The following is a 22027-nucleotide window of genomic DNA, read 5'->3' as shown; positions in this document are numbered from 1 at the left end:
TTCTAAGAGCTTTATAGTTTCCAGCCTTACATTTAGTTCTCTAATCCATTTGAGTTTATTTTTGTGTATGGTGTTAGGGAGTGTTCTAATTTCATTCTTTTACATGTAGCTGTCCAGTATTCCCAGCACCACTTATTGAAGAGACTGTCTTTTCTCCACTGTATATCCTTGCATCCTTTGTCATAGATCAGATGACCACAGGTGTGTGGGTTTATCTCTGGGCTTTCTATCCTGATCCATTGATCTATATTTCTGTTTTTATGCCAGGACCATACTCTCTTGATTACTGTAGCTTTGTAGTATAGTCTGAAGTCAGGGAGTCTGATTCCTCCAGCTCATTTCTTTCCCTCAATACTGCTGTGGCTATTCGTGGTCTTTTGTGTCTCCATACATGTTTTAAGATTTTTTTGTTCTAGTTCTGTAAAAAATGCCATTGGTAATTTGATAGGGATTGCACTGAATCTGCAGATTGTTTTGGGTAGTACAGTCATTTTCACAATATTGATTCTTCCAACCCAAGAACATGGTACACATCACTCCATCTGTTTGTATCATCTTTAATTTCTTTCATCAGTGTATTATAGTTTTCTGCATACAGGTCTTTTGTCTCCCTAGGTAGGTTTACTCCTAGGTATTTTATTCTTTTTGTTGCAATGGTAAGTGGGAGAATTTCTTTAATTTCTTTCAGATTTTTCATCATTAGTGTATAGGAATGCAAGATATTTCTGTGCATTAATTTTGTACCTTGTAGTTTCACCAAATTCACTGATTAGCTCTAGTACTTTTCTGGTGGCATCTTTAGGATTCTCTATGTATAGTATCATGTCATCTGCAAACAGTGACAGTTTTACTTCTACAATTTGTATTCCTTTTATTTGTTTTTCTTCTCTGATTGCCACAGCTAGGACTTCCAAAACTATGTTGAATAACAGTGGCGAGAGTGGACATCCTTGTCTTGTTTGTGATCTTAGAGGAAATGCTTTCAGTTTTTCACCCTTGAGAATGAGGTTTGCTGTAGGTTTGTCATATATGGGCTTTATTATGTTGAGATAGGTTCCCTCTATGCCCACTTCCAGGAGAGTTTTTATCATAAATGGGTGTTGAATTTTGTCAAAAGCTTTTTCTGCATCTCTTGAGATGATCATATGGTTCTTATTCTTCAATTTGTTAATATGGTGTATCACACTGATTGATTTGTGTATAATGAAGAATCTTTGCATCCCTGGGATAAATCTCACTTGATCATTGCATATGATCCTTTTAATGTGTATGTTGGATTCTGTTTGCTAGTATTTTGTTGAGGATTTTTGCATCTATGTTCATCAGTGATATCGGCCTGTAGTTTTCTTTCTTTGTGACATCTTTGTCTGCTTTTGGTATCAGGGTGATGGTGGCCTCGTAGAATGAGTTTGGGAGTGTTCCTTCCTCTGCTATTTTTTGGATGAGTTTGAGAAGGATGGGTATTAGCTCTTCTCCAAATGTTTGATAGAATTCACCTGTGAAGCCATCTGGTCCTGGACTTTTGTTTGTTGGGAGATTTTTAATCACAGTTTTAATTTCATTACTTGTGATTGGACTGTTCATATTTTCTATTTCTTCCTGGTTCTGTCTTGGAAGGTTATACGTTTCTAAGCATTTTTCCATTTCTTCCAGGTTGTCCATTTTATTGGCATAGCGTTGCTTGTAGTAGTCTCTTAGGATGCTTTGTATTTTGATGGTGTCTGTTGTAACTTCTCCTTTTTCATTTCTAGTTTTATTGATTTGAGTCCTCTCCCTCTTTTTCTTGATGAGTCTGGCTAATGTTTTATCAATTTTGTTTATCTTCTCAAAGAACCAGCTTTTAGTTTTATTGACCTTTTAGTTTTATTGTTTTCCTTTTTTCTATTTCATTTATTTCTGCTCTGATCTTTATGATTTCTTTCCTTCTACTAACTTTGGGTTTTGTTTCTTCTTCTTTCTCTGGTTCCTTTAGGTGTAAGGTTAGATTTGAGATTTTTCTTGTTTCTTGAGATAGGCTTGTATTGCTATAAACTTCCCTCTTAGAACTGCTTGTGTTGCATCCCATAGGCTTTGGATCGTCATGTTTTCATTGTCATTTATCTCTAGGTATTTTTTGATTTCCTCTTTGATTTCTTCAGTGATCTCTTGGTTATGTAGTAACGTATTGTTTAGCCTCCACGTGTTTGTGTTTTTAAAGTTTTTTTCCCCTGTAACTGATTTCTAATCTCAGTGTTGTGGTCAGAAAAGATGACTGATATGATTTCAACTTTCTTACATTTACTGAGGCTTGATTTGTGATGCAAGATGTGATCTTTCCTGGAGAATGTTCCATCTGAACTTGAGAAGAAAGTGTAATCTGCTGTTTTTGGACGGAAAGTCCTATAAATATCAAGTAAATCTATCTGGTCTATTGTGTCATTTAAAGCTTGGGTTTCCTTATTAATTTTCTGTTTCGATGATCTGTCCATTGGTGTAAGTGAGGTGTTAAAGTCCTTTAGTATTATTGTGTTACTGTCAATTTCCTGTTTTATAGTTGTTAGCATCTGCCTTATGCATTGTGGTGCTCCTATGTTGGGTGCATATATATTTATAATTTTTATATCTTCTTGGATTGATCCCTTCATCATTATGTAGTGTCCTTCCTTGTCTCTTGTAACATTCTTTATTTTAAAGTCTATTTTATCTGATATGAGTACTGCTACTCCAGCTTTCTTTTGATTTCCATTTCCATGGAGTATCTTTTTCCATCCACTCACTTTCAGTCTGTATGTGTCCCTTGGTCTGAAGTGGGTCTCTTGTAGACAGCATATATATGGGTCTTGTTTTTGTATCCATTCAGCGAGCCTGTGTCTTTTCGTTGGATCATTTAATCCATTCACGTTTAAGGTAATTATCGATATGTATGTTCCTATTACCATTTTCTTGTTATGGGTTTGTTTTTGTAGGTCCTTTTCTTCTCTTGTGTTTCCCATGTAGAGAAGTTCCTTTAGCATTTGTTTAAATGTTCCTTTAGCTGGTTTGGTGGTGCTGAATTCTCTTAGCTTTTGCTTGTCTGTAAAGCTTCTGATTTCTCCATCGAATCTGAATGAGATCCTTGCTGGGTAATCTTGGTTGTAGGTTCTTCCCTTTCATTGCTTTAAATATGTCATGCTACTCCCTTCTGGCTTGTAGAGTTTCTGCTGAGAAATCAGCTGTTAACCTTATGGGAGTTCTCTTGTATGTTATTTGTCGTTTTTCCCTTACTTTCAATAATTTTTCTTTGTCTTTAATTTTTGCCAATTTGATTACTATGTGTCTCGGCGTTTCTCCTTGGGTTTATCCTGCCTGGGACTCTCTGCATTTCGTGGACTTGGATGGCTATTTCCCTTCTCATGTTAGGGAAGTTTTCAACTATAATCTCTTCAAATACTTTATCGGGTCTTTTCTCTCTCTCTTCTCCTTCTTGGACCCCTATGATGTGAATGTTGTTGCATTTAATGTTGTCCCAGAGGTCTCTTAGGCTGTCTTCATTTTTTTCATTCTTTTTTCTTTATTTTCTCCTGCAGCAGTGAAGTCCACCATTCTGTCTTCCAGGTCACTTATCTGTTCTTCTGCCTCAGTTATTCTGGTATTGATTCCTTCTAGTGTATTTTTCATTTCAGTTATTGTACTGTCCATCTCTGTTGGTTTGTTCTTTAACTCTTCTAGGTGTTTTTTCTTTAATTCTTCTAGGTCTTTGTTAAACATTTATTGCATCTTCTCGATCTCTGCCTCCATTCTTTTTCCGAGGTCCTGGATCATCTTCACTACCATTATTCTGAATTCTTTTTCTGGGAGGTTGCCTATCTCCACTTCATTTAGTTGTTTTTCTGGGGTTTTATTTTGTTCCTTCATCTGGTACATAGCCCTCTGCCTTTTCGTCTTGTCTATCTTTCTGTGAATGTGGTTTTTGTTCCACAGGCTGCAGGATTGTAGTTCTTCTTGCTTCTGGTATCTGCCCTCTGGTGAATGAGGCTATCTAAGAGGCTTGTGAAAGTTTCCTGCTGGGAGGGACTGGTGGTGGGTAGAGCTCTCTGTTGCTCTGGTGGGCAGAGCTCAGTAAAACTTTAATCCACTTGTCTGCTGATGGTTCGGTCTGGGCTCCTTCCCTGTTGGTTGTTTTGCCTGAGGCGACCCAACACTGGAGCCTACCCAGGCTCCTTGGTGGGGCTAATGGTGGACTCTGGGAGGGCTTACGCCATGGAACACTTCCCAGAACTTCTGCTGCCAGTGTCCTTGTGTCACTGTGAGACACTGCTACCCCCCGTCTCTGCAGGAGACCCTCCAACACTAGCAGGTAGGTGTGGTTCAGTCTCTTATGGGGTCACTGCTCCTTCCCCTGGGTCCCGACGTGTACACTACTTTGTGTGTGCCCTCCAAGAGTGGCGTCTCTGTTTCCCCCAGTCCTGCTGGAGTCCTGCAATCAAATCGTGCTAGCCTTCAAAGTCTGATTCTCTAGGAATTCCTCCTCCCATTGCCAGACTCCCAGGTTAGGAAGCCTGACATGGGGCTCAGAACCTTCACTCCAGTGGGTGGACTTCTGAGGTGTAAGTGTTCTCCAGTTTCTGAGTCACCCACCCAGCAGTTATGGGATTTGATTTTATTGTGATTGCGCCCCTCCGACCATCTCAGTGCAGCTTCTCCTTTGTCTTTGGATGTGGGGTATCTTTTTTGGTGAGTTCCAGTGTCTTCCTGTTGATGACTGTTCAGCAATTAGTTGTGATTCTGGTGCTCTCAAAAGAGGGAGTGACAGCACGTCCTTTTACTCCGCCATTTTGAACCCTCGCCCTCATTCTTGAAAGACAGATTAGTTGGACATGGAATTTTCAAATTTTAGATTGCCAGTTAATTTTTTTTCCTTAGCACTTTGAAAACATAATTCTATTGTCATTTCTTCCAAGTTTCTTAATAAATTGCCACTGTCTCCCATCCTCAAACTACTTTCTGGGTAATTTTCTCAAATCTGTCTTTCAATACTATAATTTTTACTTGAGTAAGTTCCATTTGGTTATTTTTAAAGCATACTTGATACTTTTCTTTCTCATTCTTTTGATTACTAATGTAGGATATTTAAGACTTCAGTTCCTGGGGATCTAAGAAACTTCTGCTGTTATGCCTGTTAACTCACTCATGGTGGGTTGTTCACCTATGTTTTCTAATTTTAGGTTGTAAGCTTACTTCAGCAGTGTTTTAGCTATAGCAATCCTGTAGCCTACATGGTTATTTTGTATTTATCTTTTCAGGTGCCTCAAAAGGTTTAATAAGCCCAGGACCATTTTGTTCATTTTGGGGCTAAGTGGTTCCTGGGCTGAGCATGGAATGTAAATTCACATCCCAAGCTGTAATAAAGATATAGGTATAAACGGTTAGGGGAGACCTCAGCCTCACCCGCATCTTAAGACTGAGCCCAGGATAAGCTTCTTTTTTACCAATTTGCGCTAGTGGAAGAGTTTTTCTAATCTACCATTTCATGGCAATAATCTCCCTTTGAGGGTTCCAGCTTCATGTGGCAGTCCTCTCAAAGGCCACACGAACCCTAGGCCTTTTATTTGTCTCAGTGTGGGTGATGCCAAGCTCCTGCAATATCTACCCTTGAGTAGTCATAGGTTACTGAAATCAGCAAGGGGCATTTGTACCATCGATTTCAGTTTACTGCTCTGATTTATAGCTCTTTCATTCTAGTTCATAAGAATTATCTTCTTTTTTGGAGCTTATCTATGGTTTTAAAAGGATATCTGTTATATTTTATCCAATGTTTCTAAGTGTTTTGTAATAGGTAGGTTCTCAGGTTATCTCATCCATCATATTACCAGCAACTTTAAATTTGATTTTCTTAATTCTTTAAATTCTCCTACCCTCTTTCTTTTCTGTTTACATATATAAACAATAAATATAATTTTAACTGTTACTATTCCTAGAAGTACAAACTAAAAGCAAAAAGCAGAAGTAGTCAGCAACCAGTCTCAACCTGTCAGAGTTATTTAAAAACATCCTTCCCTGTGGTACTTTCCAATAAAAACTCTATATGATTAGCAGAGGACAGCATGGTAAGAACAGAACTAAGATGATACATAACTTTAACGTCTATGGCCTATTTTACCTACTCATAGAGGTGTTTATGAATCTATGATCACACTGATCAATACCTATACTCTCCAAATAGGAACACACAGATTTTAAGAATCTTAAAATAAGAATATTAATGTATGCGTGACATTCCTGAAGTTTATGTTGTAGTTTATTTAACTACAACAATGCTGAGATGCTAGGTGTTCAATAATGTGACTGAAATAAAATTTTTAAGAAGTTGTAACGTCAGTGTAAATAATAAGTATCTGCATGAACCAAAATAATACATTATACAAATCACATCTTATTATGTTCTTCTTAGAAGTGACTGCATACTTAATACTACCTTAGCTTTTGGAGTAGCTTTAATCGTCCAGATGCAATCAACTGCTTGGCCAGGTTTTGTTTTTTCCTCTTGTTCTACCTGACTAGAACGTATTATTCCGTCAGCTCCTGACAGCTCAAACTGGCAATCTAGAAAGAACAGATGAATGATGTTCAAAGGAAAATAAGACTGATCAAAGATGCCATGAGGAAAAAGAGGTAATATACTAAACCTGGGATGGGATTTAAAATACCTCCTAGGTAAGTAAAGTCTGGATCTGTAACAGAGAAAAGAAGAAAGTCATTGGCATTGAGGTAGTTTAGAGTTACTTTAAGGCTTAATATCTTACGTTATGTCTAATGCTATACTTAACAAAGCAAGAGAAAGCTTTCATTTGTGTAAACTACAGACCACTGGCTATTTATGAGCATATTGAGGTGCTCATTTATAGGATCGATATTGTAAAAATGATAACCTTTATACTTTTGATCCAATTATGAACTAAAAACTTATTTATGCTACCTGAAAACTCACAACTCTATGTCAACTGCAGTAGCTAGTCCATTGATGGATGAATGAGTAAACAAAATGTAGTATAAATAATACAATGGAATATTATCCAACCTTAAAAAGGAATGAAATTCTGACACACGCTACAACATGGATGTGTGTGGAAACATTATGCTAAGTAAAATAAGCCAGACAGTTAAGGACACTATATGATTCCCTTAACTGAGGTCCCTAGATTAGTCGAATTCAGAGACTGTTTTCACAGGGCTGTAGGGAGGGAGGGATAGGGAGTTAAGTGTTTAATGGGGACAGAGTTTCAGCTTGAGAGGACAAAAAAAGTTCTGGAAATGCACGGTGTGATGGTTGCACAACATTGTAAGTGTACTTAATGCCACTGACTTGTACACTTAAAAGGTTTAAGATAGTGAATTTTATGTTACATATAATTTATCCCACCACAGTAGCAGCTAGTAAGTTGTTTTTTTCACAATGGCAGGAAAAAGAGAGATGACTAGATGATATATAGGATAGTCTGCCCTATGAAATAGTTCATAGAAAACTGACAACCAATAGTTTATATCAAAATAACTGATTTAATGAAGCTGGCCAGGTATTTGATTTTTATGAACTAAATCAATTAACTGAATTGATTGACACTTTAGTATCAAAAGACATTACAAAGTCCTATACAGAGTCAGATTTTTGCAAATAAGTTTAGACTGCCTGAAAGAAAAAACAAACATCTTAATCATTTGAATAATGCTTTAATGCTTTTAAAAATATTAAAAAACAAAGCCAGGCAACTTTATATGTAAAGATTGTTTGAAGAAATGCAGTTCTTTTTCTTCTATTAGTTTTATGTATCATGAGAGCAACTTCATATGGCTTATGGTTAAAATATAAATTATAATAAAATGCTAAGGATTTCTATACTATATTACCTTATATTTGCATTTTATAGTACTTCAGAGTTTCTACAGACCTTATGTTTAATATTATGCTAATGACAATAACATCAAGATCATGTACTATTCTGTTTTATAGATGAGGAAACTGAATCAGAGAGATTATGACTTTTTTAGACCATATAATGGCAACGTCAGGACTAGATTCTAATTCTCTAGACAGTTTTTCTTACTGTAACATTTTTCTTTCTTACTCTTTCTTGCCTTTATAGTGTGGGTGATGATACCACAATTTTACCACTAAAAGAAAAAACAAGTCAAAATAAATAGACAATTCGTAAATAGCTAAATCATGGCTGTCTAGTTATTTAAAGTCATATAAAGTAAATTTTGTCTAGGTATTTGTAAATAGGGATGAAACTTACTAACGATGATGAGAAATTAGTATCTTCTAAATAAATGAAATTATCTGAGCTACTGGTGATATTTGTTGAGGGAGAGGCTCTTAATGGATTGCTACGTCCTGGAAGTAACTGGGATAATTCTGGAAATTTTAGTGCAATAATGACAATGTCCTAGAATTCTTTCCTACCTGTGAAGAAATTCTGATTCACCTGCCAGACAGTTGCTATGACTTTCTACTCTAATGCTGTTTAAATTTAGATTTCTCTTTGACATTTCTCTGCAAAATTGCTGAAGTGTTGTCACTCCCTTTTATTTAGGGAGGTTGGGTTTAGATTATTAAGTTAAAAAAGAACAGTCTCTGTGATGTATGCTAGATTAAGCTAAAAATTTTACTCTTACTTTTTTTCAACATGTACTTTGATAACCATGCAGAAAGTCAGTGGTTAAGATTCTGCGCTTCCACTGCAGGGGACACAGGTTCGATCCCTGGTTGGGAAGATCCCGCATGCCACATGGCGTGGCCAAAACAACAAAGAAAACAATTTTAACAAGAATTGAGCAACCAGTTACATACAATAAACTGTGAATTAAAATAGGTTTAAACAGGCTAATTAAAAATTCTGAGATCTTTTAGACTAGCAATTTTTTCATTCTGGTGGGTTGATATATATGTCTTCTATCTGAATTTTCAAATTAAGCTTTTTTAGACTCCTGTTTGTAATTTTTAAAATTTATTTTTATTGTAGTAAAACATATAACATAATATTTATCCTTTTACTCGTTTTTAAGTGTACAATTCAGTGGCATTAAGTACATTCACAATGTTCTGCCACCACCAGCACAATCCATTTAAATAAAAACTAAAGACAAATTTTAATATGATCCAGCAATTGCACTCCATGGTACTTAGCCAAATGAGTTAAAAACTTGTCCACACAAATACCTGCATATGGATGTCTACAGCAGGTTTATCTGTGGTTGCTAAAACCTGGAAGCAGCCAAGATATCCTTCAACAGAATGGATAAACAAACTGTAGTACCTCCATACAACGAAATATTATTCTGCACTAAAAAGAAACAAGCTACCAAGCCATGAAAAAACATGGAGGAACGTTAAGTAAATATTATTAAGTGAAAGAAGCCAATCTGAAAAGCCTACATACTGTATGATTCCAACCCTATGACGTTCTGGAAAGGGCAAAACTATGGAGACAGTAAAAAGATCAGTGGTTGTCGGGGTTGGGATGGGAGGGATGAATAGGTGGAGCCCACAGGATTTTTAGAGCAGTGGGAATACTCTGTATAATACTGTAATGGCAGACATATGTCACTATACATTTGTCCAAACCCATAGAATGTACGACACTAAGAGTGAACCCTAGAGAACAGAGGTATGGATACCAAGGGGGGAGGGTGGTGGGATGAATTGGGAGATGGGGATTGACATATATACATTATTGATACTATGTGTAAAATAGATAACTAACGAGAGCCTGCTGTATAATACAGGGAACTCTACTCAATGCTCTGTGGTGACCCAAATGGGAAGGAAATCCAAAAAGGAGAGGATATATGTATACGGATGGCTGAAAAAAAAAACCCCAAAAAAAGAGTGAACCCTAATGTAAAATATGGACTTCGGTGATGATGTGTCAATGCAGGTTCATCAGTTGTAACAAATGTACCCCTAGTGCAGAATGTTCATTTTAGGTTTTGGAGGTAGCTGTGTGTGTGGGGGGGTGGTTAGGAGGTATATGGTAACTCTGCACTTTCTGCTCAGTTTTGCTGTGAGCCTAAAAACTGTTCTAAAAAAAAAAAAAGAATAAATTTTACTTTTTGAAAATGTTATCGTTTTGACATTGAGAACATAAATACTTAAGTAACACTTAAAAATACCATTAACACATTTACTAACAGGGAAAAAAAAGGTGACTACATTGTTCAGGCAAAAAAGCTGGTAACCTAGCTGAAAGAATAGCATGATCTCTGTTATATAAAATAAACAAAATAAACAGATATAGAAAAACATCTGAAGGGATACACACCATATTGTTAATACCGGTTTTTTATTTATAGGGTGATAAGGTTATGGATATTTTCATTTGGATATGATTTAATTTTTTTAAGTTAGCAAATTTCTTGCACGAAAACATAAATAAAAGCAAAAAGATTATATAATTATATAATCTTTACATAAATAAAAGCAAAAAGATTATATAATTTTATAATTATATAATTGTTACATTAAGTTACTTTTTCATCTTATTAAGTTTGTAAACTCTTGGAAGACAGGAGCAATAACTAGTGTATCTTTGTGCTGCCACATTAGGGATATGCATATCTTTACAGTAGACAGGCTTTGAGGACTATAAAGTGTTCCCACATAACCGTGTGGTAGGTAAGATAGAGTATGCTGATAGGTGGGCGTGCTCTCCCACCACCCAAATATATGTCCACATCCTAATCATCATAACCTATGAATACTACTTTATAAGATTAAAAAAAGTCAATATTACATTTTAAGGCAAAGGATGTGATTAAGCTAAGGATTCTGAGAAGACAGGGAATGTGAAGATGGAGGCAGACATTGGAGTGATGAGGCTACACGTCCAGGAATGCTGGGGCAGCCACAAGAAGCTGCACGAGGCTAGGAATGGATTCTCCCCTGGAGTTCCCACAGGGAACATGACCCTGCTGGATTCTGGCCTCCAGAACTCTGAGAAAATAAAGTACTGTTGTCTTCAGCTGCCCAGTTTCTGGGAATTAGTTATGGTGGCCTCAGGAAGATATTCCCATCTTAGCAACAGCAACTCTTAGGCACAGCTCTGTGCTTAATAGTAAATTTTATAGCTAGTAGGTGGCAGAGAAAGGATTCACACCCAGATCTTTTGCCTCCAAGTGCAGAGCGCTATTCTTTCTATTGCTCAGTATTTTCTAGAGACTGTTTATTCAAATGAGTAATTGAAACATTCCAATGGAAAAAACCTGCCAAAATAATTTTTGGTATAGATCATGAAAATAAGACAATTTGTTGAATTATTTTTTAAATGTATTTATTTGTGATATCTTTGGCATTTGATATATGCTATAAAACATACAGAAATCTAAGAAATAATGAGACACCATCTATGATATACTTCAAAATTCAAGTGACATAGTTTTAGTTCTAATTTTTTGTTAAGTTTTTGTTTATTCATGGACTGATTTCCCTTTGACCTTTCTAACTTCTTTAAAGCCTTGATTTGATTACCTTGACTGAATTATCTCTTTTCTAGCCTTAAGATTCTAAAACCAGAGTGAGACCTAGCCACTGAAATAATAACTTCTTTACCTGGAATGAACGAATATTTTGCTCGAAATCCTAGTCCTTCAAGTTCTTCATCAGAACTGAACTTAATCCACATGAATCTCCCTGTTGATCTAATTAATGGAGGGCTTTTCACACCACAGTAACGATCTACAAGTGGAGAGAAACCAAACGGCCCATCTCGAACTTCCAAGTTATCAAACCGACATTCAAATGATGGTTCTATATAATAATGTTCATCAAAGGTCAACTCTATTCTTTGACGTGGAGCAGCTAGAAAATAAGAGTAAGCAAATTAGGGCAACGCAAACAAGAAAAAGTAAAAATGGCCTGACACAAGTGAGAAAAGCACAACAACTGCTCTGTTACTGTTTCATAGATGAGGATCATAATGAGAACTGTTATATATAAAATTCATGATAAATGTTACATTGTATATTAATAATATAATCATAATGCTACTCCGTAGAACTATAGTAATCTTTCCCTTTGGCATAATGTTATTTATTAAATTGAATGTACTTAATTGATTAAAATTAGAGTTGAGAAGCTAATGCTTAGTTCATGAGATACAATGTACCATGATGAATAGAAAAACAGAAGAAATGAAAGAAACATATAATGTAACTATGGACATAAATTTGCAGAAAGGCTAATAAGAGATACCAGTAAGCTTAGGTTTCTTATCAGAGAAGTTTCTCATATACACTGATGCATCTAGTTAAATTATATTTTAGGAGATCCAAAATTCCTATAAAATTTCAACCATTATTTTTTTAATGTCAGTATTAAGAAATATTTATAATGACTACAGTTTAATTAAAATACATATTTAAATTCTGTTCAAACTGGTTTAACCAGGGCACTTAACCAATATATTTAGTTTTACAATAAGTAAAAATTCATCCAACGAAAGACAGAAATTGGTCAAATACCTTCCAAAATGTAGATACATTCCTTGTTTGGTGGATATGAGTCAGGATAATTTGGTGAAGCAAAATGACCTCCATTGCTGGTTCGAACCCAAATGCCACACTGGGTTGCAGGAATGTGCTTGATTCCAATATTTTGTCCATCTTAGGGAAACATGTAAAACATCACTTATAGTTCCCCCCACAGCTTCCCCAAACAACTGCCCACTCTGTTACACACACATATATATAATTTTTAAGAACCACTGACAAATTCAGCATAACAAATTGAATATAGAAGTGAAATGAAGGTGAAGATGGTATGCTGTGCTGGCTAGAAGCATTTGCTCTAGAGGACAAGTTTGCCATGTATAAGAACAGGGAAATAAAATGCGTAGATTTTACAAGGGCAAAACCATGTGGGAGAATCTGATAAATCAGTAAAACTCTATAAAATTCAATTCTGACATAAAAATTAAAGGACCCCAGGAATTTATCTCTGGTGTGGTACCTCTACATTTAGTTTAGGACGAAGTCAAATAAGATTCAAAGATTACCAAGGGATTTTATTTTAGTTAAAGGTTGTAGATTGAACACATGCATTTGGCTCTGCTCCTTCTTCAAAGTCCACTTAAACGACAGTAAACAATTTTTTTAAGGGCGTAAACCCATAAGTACAAAGAGGTGGATGCAATAATAACAACTGGCAGCACTAGGTATCTCTGGCAGTGGGCGAGGAGGTGGTGAAGTTGGGCTTTTTAAAAACATGAGGCTTGGTTAAAAGTCTCTTTGGAATCAATTTGATTTCTAATACCCTCCCCTACTCCACAAATCTAAGTAGCTGCTGCTCTATCACCATATCAGAAAATGAGACTATTTCTTTGGAGAAGGTACAACAGGGTTGCTGGACCAGGGGACACCAGGCACAGCTGAGGGTAAAAATACCAACCTGAAAACAGGGAGATGAGGTGAATGTTAACATGCTGAACCACACCTCCCGTCTCTTCCCCCACTCAACTTCCCAAAGGCCTCTTGATCAGATGTAGAGCCTCTAAGCAGGAAATGGAATCTTTATCTTTTCTGGGGAATCTAATAAGCCCAAAGAAAAAGACTCAAGGATGTGGACTTGGTCACTCACCAGGGAGGGTGGCAGCAAAGAAGCCCTGTCTACACTTGCAGACAGCTAACGAGCAGATCTGCATGCTCCTCTCATAACTATGAAAGGCATTCAAGGAGCACCAGACATTTGACAAAAGCCTCTAATATGAAAAACAGATTAAAAACAAACAAAAAAGCAACTCTGAGGATACAAAGATTATAGAATATTAAAAAAAAGCACTAAACAAAACGATCATTTAATCTCCTCAGAGAACAAGAGAGTACAGTTGACCCTTGAACAACATGGGATTGAACCGCGTGGGTGCGCTCACTACTTGGTCTGCAGTCACCTGAATGTGAGGATGCGGAACTGCGAATACAGAGGCAGGTTTTGACTATGTGGGGATCAACACCACTCAGCCCTGCATTGTTCAAGGGTCAAATGTATATCGATAAGACAAGAACAAGGCATACTCTAAAAAACAAAATATTTAGAAAACAAATGAAAGCTTTTAAAAATAGAAGAAATGAAAAAAATATCACGTTTGGAGCAGAGGTCCATAAACTATGGCCCTGGACCAAATCTGGCCTGCTGCCTGTTATTGTAAATCAAGTTCACTGGACTATATCCATGCCCATTCATGTGCGTACTGTACTGTCTATGGCTGTTTTCACCCTACAACTACAGATCTGAATAGGTGCTCCTTCGACTACAAAGGTCTTCAAAACCTTAAATGATTACTATCTGGCCCTTTATAGAAAAAAGTTTTCCAATTCTTGGTTTAGCAGATAAAGTTGAGGAAGTCTCAGTGTAGACTACTGAGAAGAAAACAGTTAAAAGAGAAATGGAAAACAGAAAAGATTTTTTAAAAAAGTAACTTAATAATAAGAGTTCCTTGAAGACAGAAGAGAGAAAAATGGAGAAAAGGGAATTTTAAAAATTAAACAAGAAAAAAGGGAAAGAAAAATTTCCTACATCCAAAGACAAAATTTTCATATCGAAAAAGCCCAACGGGTGAATTGACGTAAACCCTGAAGAGATGTAACCAGAATTATAACAATACTGATGCGGGTGCTGTGGCACAAAGTTAAAAGAACACTTGTATGTGGTAGGTGGTGAAGAGGAGGTGCATGAAACAGATCAATTCTCATCCCGCATGGTGGGAAAATTATTTTCTACTACCTGAAACTGAAATAACCAAGAAGAGCTGTATGGTATGTTATTTAGAAGTATGCAGGAAAATACCAAAAGAATCAGCTATGAGTGGCTATCTCCATGGAAAAATGGGGTGATAGGCTGGGGGACTGATTTTTCCTAATTAACTTTATAGAATGCTTTGACTTTTGTCATGTGTATGTATAACTTTGATGAAAATAAAAATAAGTCAGGTTATTTAGGAAATGTACTAAACTCTGACATGAATATCTGGCTCAAAACTCACACTAGCTAATCCTCTTTCATAAACAAGGACAATTAGAACAGGTCCCCAGGGCTTTGAATAAGCTATTGATGGAAACGTTTCATTTGTCTACACTGGAAAAAGGGATTTTAATTTTTGCTTAGTGATAAAGCATGAATCTCATTTGATTTTTGGACATAATCCATAGTGTTCTAGGAGTCACTAGTTATGCCAATTTTTTAAATTTATCAATGCAAGACTTTATGTTAACAATTTACTCTGGCTAACTGCAGCTGAACCTAGCTGAACTGAGGCTGACAGGTTGATGGAAAGCCTCAGGTCACTGGAACACCCCAGAGGGATTATGGAAATAGTACTCAAAAGTTGAAATCCTTCCAAATAAGCCATTCCACTGTCCTGAACATGCAGTAAATTAGCACTGTAAGGTCTTTACCTTGGGTCTTTTGGGCCACAGCAATCCCTTCCACTACAAGTATTGTTATTAACAACACTAGAGAAATAAAAGAGAAGAGAAGTTAAAAAGTTGAATCTACATTAGATTTTACCAAGTTTATAAGAAAAATCAGGTGACAAAAAAAGATGAACTAAAACTCCCTATTTCTTACTAACATTCACTCTCAAGATTTTTAAGTGTTAAATGTTATGTTGAGTTACTATTTGACACTTAAGAGAACCCAAGAAAAAATGTAATTGGTATTATACTCATTTATACAAGCACTAATAGTACATTTTCAATTTATGATGGATTAAAAAACACATACTTTTTTTTAACAACAAACTAAGCTGACCCCAATTATCCCGTATTTATTTTACTGTCTCCTCAAAGACTTTGCATGCATAATGGCTAGCTTTGCAATGTATTATGCCAGTAAAAGTTCAATTAGATTATCTGACTTGTGAGAACACTCATAATAAAGACAGAAGTAAGGGGGCAGCAGTTTCCTAGAAATCAATTTAAGACACTCTATAGCTGTGCGGTACAGCGCTGTGTCCTGCATTACGAAAGCTAGCATTATTTAGAAAATGGAGCTTCTCCCCACCCCCCGCCCCCACGTTTAACATTTCTGATACCCAATGAACAATATATTGTTTTGTATATGTTTGTGTTTTGAAGATTACATGTTATTTTTAAGAATGATGCACTGATATCTTTTACTCTCCCTTTCAATGGAAACCACACTATCAGCCTCCTGTGTAAACTGGAGTTTTTATTATTCATTCGGTCAGCAAGCACATACAGAGTACCTACTGGATACCAGGCACTGAGGATACACAGATTGAGGCAGGGGAGAAATACAGCAAAACAGTTAAAAGAGAATGGACTTCAGGAGTTAGGTGGATCCAGGTTGGGGTTCAAGTTTTGCTCTGTACCAGCTGTGAGGCCTTTCCAATTCAGTTTACTTATTTGTAAAACGGGGATGTTGTGCTAATAACACCAATATCACAAGGTTGCTGCGAAGATTAAATGAGGTGATGCACACTGCACAAAGCCCTTTATATGTGCCAGGCATTCTGCTAAATAAATGATAGATTTTAGGACAAACTGCCATCCTTAAGGAGTCAACCTATTGTCAAAGACAACCCACAATACAAGGTGAAAGGAGTTTAACAGGGGTCATAACAGAAAGCACAATTGAAGCAGAAAAGGGAACCATTCATTCAGCTGGGGGTTAAGAGGAATAGAGGAAAGCTTTAGAAAAAAAAGGTATATTCTAGTGGGACTGGATAGAACTTCTACCCAGGAGAGGGAGAAAGAAACAGCTTAGACAAAAACATGGAGCCATGAGCACTTATCTATAGGCGATATTAGTGAAATTCTGAGTACAATAGTACAGTTAGCATGTGGAGGGGAAAGTGGTACATCAGGTTAGAAATAGTAGGATGAGATCCAACTGTAAAAAGCCTTGAATACCATGCTAAAGAGTTTGGACCTTTGACTACAAGGAGAAATCACTGTGAGTTTTTAAACTAGAGAGTGACATTATCACATCTGTGTTTCAGACCACTAATCTTCATGGCTGTGTGGAGTCTAAATTTTTAAAAAGAGAGGTCATTTAGGAAGCAAAGATGATATGGTCTTGAAGCAGAGCAGTGGTAGTGTAAATGGGAAGGAGGAGATACTTATAACATGATTCAGATATAAAGTCAACTGCAATTGGTGACTTAAAGGATGTCTAGGGGTGAGGGAGATGGAGGCACTAAAGAGATTGCTAGTTAAGTGACTGGTAGATGGTCAAGCCATTGTTCACTCAGTAGCATGTACCCAGCATCTACTACCCAAAGTCACCAATATACAAAGAGTTCTTGTCATCTTACGCTGTTTACATCTTATAATCTAATCATACATCTTCATCTTTGGTTTCCTGTATCCTTGTTGACCTTTGTTTCCTGTCTTCTCTCAACAACTTTAATTTCCCCTCCCTTTCCTTGGTTGCTAGCAGTGTTGAAGATCTCATGCTATGTAGGAACAATCCTTCCTTCAAACTCTTAACATCCTGGCACTGGATCAGAGTTAGAGGAATGGATTTTGAACCGTTTTTAAAAAACAAAAAACCCAGAAGATTTCTGATCAAAAAGAAAAACTAGGGACTTCTCTGGTGGCGCACTGGTTGGGAATCCACCTGCTAGTACAGGGGACACGGGTTCGAGCTCTGGTCCAGGAAGATCCCACATGACGTGGAGCAACTAAGCCCGTGTGCCACAACTACTGAGCCTGTGCTCTGGAGCCTGCGAGCCATAACTACTGAGCCTACGAGCCACAACTACTGAAGCCTGCACATCTAGAGCCCATGCTCCGCAACAAGAGAAGCCACAGCAATAAGAAGCCCACACACCGCCCATCACAACTAGAGAAAGCCTGCCCGCAGCAATGAAGACCCAACACGGCCAAAAATAAAGATAAATAAAATACATTAAAAAAAAAAGAAAAGAAAAACTAGGGAATTCCCTGGCAGTCCAACGGTTAGGACTCTGTGCTTTCACTGCCAAGGGCCTGGGTTCAATCCCTGGTTGGGGAACTAAGATCCTGCAAGCCATGAGGCACAGCCAAAAAAAAAAAAAAAAGGCTTCCCTGGTGGCGCAGTGGTTGAGAGTCCACCTGACGATGCAGGGGACACAGGTTCGTGCCCCGGTCCGGGAAGACCCCACGTGCCGCAGAGCGGCTAGGCCCGTGAGCCATGGCCGCTGACTCTGCAAGTCCGGAGCCTGTGCTCCGCAACGGGAGAGGCCACAACAGTGAGAGGCCCGCGTACCGCAAAAACAACAACAAAAATCTAGGGTAACGTTAGATATTTGACAATTCAGCAAATATCACAACCATCTGTACCAATGTATCTTGATAGAGGACACTATTCCCCAACGCATATCATCCCAGTCAGGTGATACAGAACTGGTCAAAATTTTGTGATTATACCTTTCCTCCTGATTCACGGGCATAACAATTTACCAATTTTTAAATTTATAATTCACAGTATTTAAGCAAGTAATACAAAACCAGGCAGAAAGGGAAAGTAAGAAATCAACAAACTGAAACCAGGAGAGCAACAGTAAAACTACGGTAAAAAGATGAATTGTGCCTAGAAAATTATTCTACATAATGACTAATAAAAATTTGGCTTTGTAAAACACTTGATTTATGGAATTTACACAGAATATACAACTGAGGTAGAAAAAATCACATTAAAAATAAAATTACAAGACCAAATAACCCTATTAAATCTTCTCTTCTTTATTTAGGGTGTTGCTCACAATTTCCCCCTGCCAAATGTTTAAAACAGCTATTCACAACTCTTATCAACCAAATGAACTGTTGCCACTGAATTAAAAAAAATGATATATAAATAAGGCAAATTTGCACAACAGTTAGGGACAGAAATATTTAGTGATAGCTATGGTGATATAGTGGTGACTATTAATCATTCTAAATTCGGTGTCATAAGAAACAGTTTTTGCTTAGTTGTATAACAGGATCTTTGTAAGCTGCTTGCTATAATCAGGCTGAGACAGTAAAACAAACTCTACTGATGCCAAACATTGGAATTATCTAGTACATGAAACAGTGCTGTCGTGCTCTGTTCTGTCCTTAATCCCAATCTATATGCCACTTGTTCCCTTCTTTCTCTTACCAAAAGGGTCAATAATTTCTCAAATCCAGAGATACCTCACACTTTGAATTCAAAGACAACGTACCCAGGAAGGCACTAATTCTTTAAGGCAGAAATATATGCCAAAATAAAAATTCTAAACTCCACAACCACAGAGTTTGGTTATGCAGAGAACCGCCTGTGATCTGATGCTTGGAAAAAGGTACTGTCCACCACTTATGACCTCACCTCTGGTTCTGGAGTTTAATGTAGTGTAGTTTAATAACCAGTGTACAGATCTGACTTAAAAATGAAGGCTTAAATGATAAAGACAGGTGATAGTCAAGGTATTAAATACAAATCCTCCAAGGTACTCCTTTTAACCCTGAATCATGGTTATCAGAGTTCTCTACTGCAATCCTGTCCCCAGACCTTCCAGTTTAAGGCCGTACTTTCCAATCAACTAAAAATCAAGGTCAGGTTTATTCTTTCCACTGTTACTTAATAGTGGCAACTCTGGCCAATGCAATAAATACTGGAAAGGAGACAAAATTATTATTTATAGACAATGTTATTTTAAAACCTAGAAGTCCCAAGAGAATTACTTCGAAAATGATTACACCTATTAAAGGAAGAAAGTAAGACCAAAATAAATTAAACAAACAAGTAAATAAATTTAATACAATGGAGAATATGTTTTGGATAATAAAACAATGTAAAAGTAACATTTCTTCCCAGTAAGTCATACAATATTTAATGATGTTTTAATAAAAATCTTAGTGTGTTTTTTTGGTACTTAAAATGCTTCTGATGGTCATCTTAAATACTTTTTTATAGTGGCCAAGGAAAATATAAAAATAAAAGACTAAAATACATAAAAATAATATACTTACTATAAAGCTACAGTAATTATAAAATGTAGCCACAGTAGAGGAAGAAATAGATGATCTGTCAACAAACATTACTAGCGTCCACTGTATTTCAGGCAGTGAGTCAGTCCCTGGAACTACAATGAACCAAGAAGACATGGTCCTTATTCTCAAGGGGCCTTTAGATAAGAAAATGGAAGAGGAAAAGCTCAGAAACAGACATACATATCCCAGAATTTATTAAAATATATGTGATATTTGAAACACTTGGTGAGAAGACAGTTTTAATGAATGGTTCTGGGATAACTTGTTAATTATTTGGAAAAAAAAAGTAGGTCCCTACTTCAAGCTATCAATAAGTAGGAAAATAAATAGCAGATTGAAAAAAACATTATATTTATACTTTTGGGAGAACACCTTCATTTACAAAAGACAGGAACATAAATAAAAACTACAAATAGATGGGATAAAAGATTATGCCACCAGGAAAATGTGCCAAAAAAACGCAGAAATTCTGCCTTACTAATATTAAAAAGAATGTAGATTCTAGTGTTGGTCAGGATATAGGAAACTGACTTATTCTTATTCTGCCACTGGATTGTAAACTGGCACAGCTTTTGGGAGGTTAATCTGGTAATATATATCAAGGCTTAAAAATGTACAAATCCTACTCAGCAGTTCTTCCAGATCTGAGAAATGAATCATTGGGACAGTAGTTCTCAGACTTTAGTGTGCATCATATTCATCTGGAGGGCTTATTAAAATAGATTTGGTGGGGGGTTACTTCCAGAGATTTTGATCCAGTAGGTATGGGGGTGGGGCTTGAAAACTTGCATTTTAACAAATTCCCTAGTGATGCTGAAGCTGTTGGCCCTGGCACAACACTTTGAAGACCACTACAACAGGAGAGTGACAGTACACTGAAAGAAACAGAAACAAGTTGCCTGTTTTCTCCTTTGGTGACAGTAGGAGCACGTGTGGGCCAAGATGGATGGGGCGGGGCAGAGGGTGGGCACAAGGAGTTGATGAGTTGATTTTGGAAATGCTGGTGAATGCTCTACTACATATATGTATGTATATGTATTCTTATAATGTCCCTACAAATATCTCTTGTTTCTGAACATCTGCACTTGCCACGGACCTCCCTCTGCTTCTACAAAATAACGTTCACACTGCTAAAAACCTGCTTTTTCTAGGAACTCTCCCAAGGTTAGTTTTATTAGATAGCATTCATACTTTTCACTTCTGTAACTCTCTATCTCTGTATGGTTTTGTTTCTTTCACTGATTTTGCACACTCCTATTATGTTAGCATAAGGTTTGGCATGAGTAATAAAAAACCCAAACTAGTAGTTTAAACAAGATAGAGTATATTTCTCTGACAAGTAAACAAACTGTGCAGGTAAGTAGTCAAGGGCTAGAGTGGTGGCTATACCATTACTAGGGACCTAAGCTCCTTCTGTCTTATTGCTCAGTTGTGCGTGACTTTCATTTCCAGGCTCATCTTATGGTCCAATATAGATGCTAGAGTGCCAGGTTCCATATCTTCTTTACAGCTACCATGTCTGCATTACAGTCAGCAAGAATGAAGAAATGACACAGGGCATTCCTCCTTCCTTTAAAAACTTTTGCCCAGAATCCACAATGATATCAAAATAAAAATTTTAACTGAACAACAGATATACCACCACTTCCCCAAAGTTGAACCCACATCTAACTGGTCAGACTTATTTAGTCACATGGCCACACTTAATCCTAAGGAAAGCTGGAAAATCTAGTATTTATTTTGGGTGGTTGTGTGCTTAGTTAAAATTCAGAGAATCACTGAAAGGTAAAATGGATACTGGAAGAAAACTGGCTATTTCTGCCATAGTCCCCTATAGCCTACTCTGTCCCCAGCAGCCAGAGATCCTTTCAAAACATAAATCAGATCACATCACAGCCTTTCATAAAATCTTCCAACAGAGTCCCATTACATCTAGAATAAATCCATACTCCATATTCTGACTTCAGAGGTCCTATGTGGTGTGGCACCTGACCATCTATGGCTACACAGGTCTTCTTCCCATTACTTTAACACACCAAGCTAATTCTAGCCATAGGGACTA

General features: G+C 36.9%; 1 protein-coding gene across 4 annotated transcripts in view; it reads right to left on the bottom strand.

The window, feature by feature from the left end:
• The window catches only part of NETO2 (neuropilin and tolloid like 2), a 72343-nt gene that overhangs the window by 45262 nt on the left and 5054 nt on the right, over positions 1–22027 (bottom strand). For 2 of the 4 annotated variants that reach the window (XM_079908500.1, XM_079908499.1), the window contains exons 2-6: positions 15403–15459; positions 12475–12615; positions 11564–11812; positions 6645–6689; positions 6434–6561 (exon numbers count right to left, since the gene is read on the bottom strand). In XM_079908500.1, the coding sequence (XP_079764626.1) occupies positions 6434–6561; positions 6645–6689; positions 11564–11812; positions 12475–12615; positions 15403–15459 (620 nt within the window). The remainder of the gene's footprint in view (positions 1–6433; positions 6562–6644; positions 6690–11563; positions 11813–12474; positions 12616–15402; positions 15460–22027) is intronic. The other 2 variants (XM_079908501.1, XM_079908502.1) reach the window with 2 other exon arrangements.

The sequence above is a fragment of the Stenella coeruleoalba genome (assembly GCF_951394435.1).
Source record: "Stenella coeruleoalba genome assembly, chromosome: 20".
NCBI classification, from domain to species: Eukaryota; Metazoa; Chordata; class Mammalia; order Artiodactyla; family Delphinidae; genus Stenella; species Stenella coeruleoalba.
The sequence above is the reverse complement of the archived record's forward strand: the minus strand, read 5'-3'. Positions and strand labels throughout refer to the sequence as shown.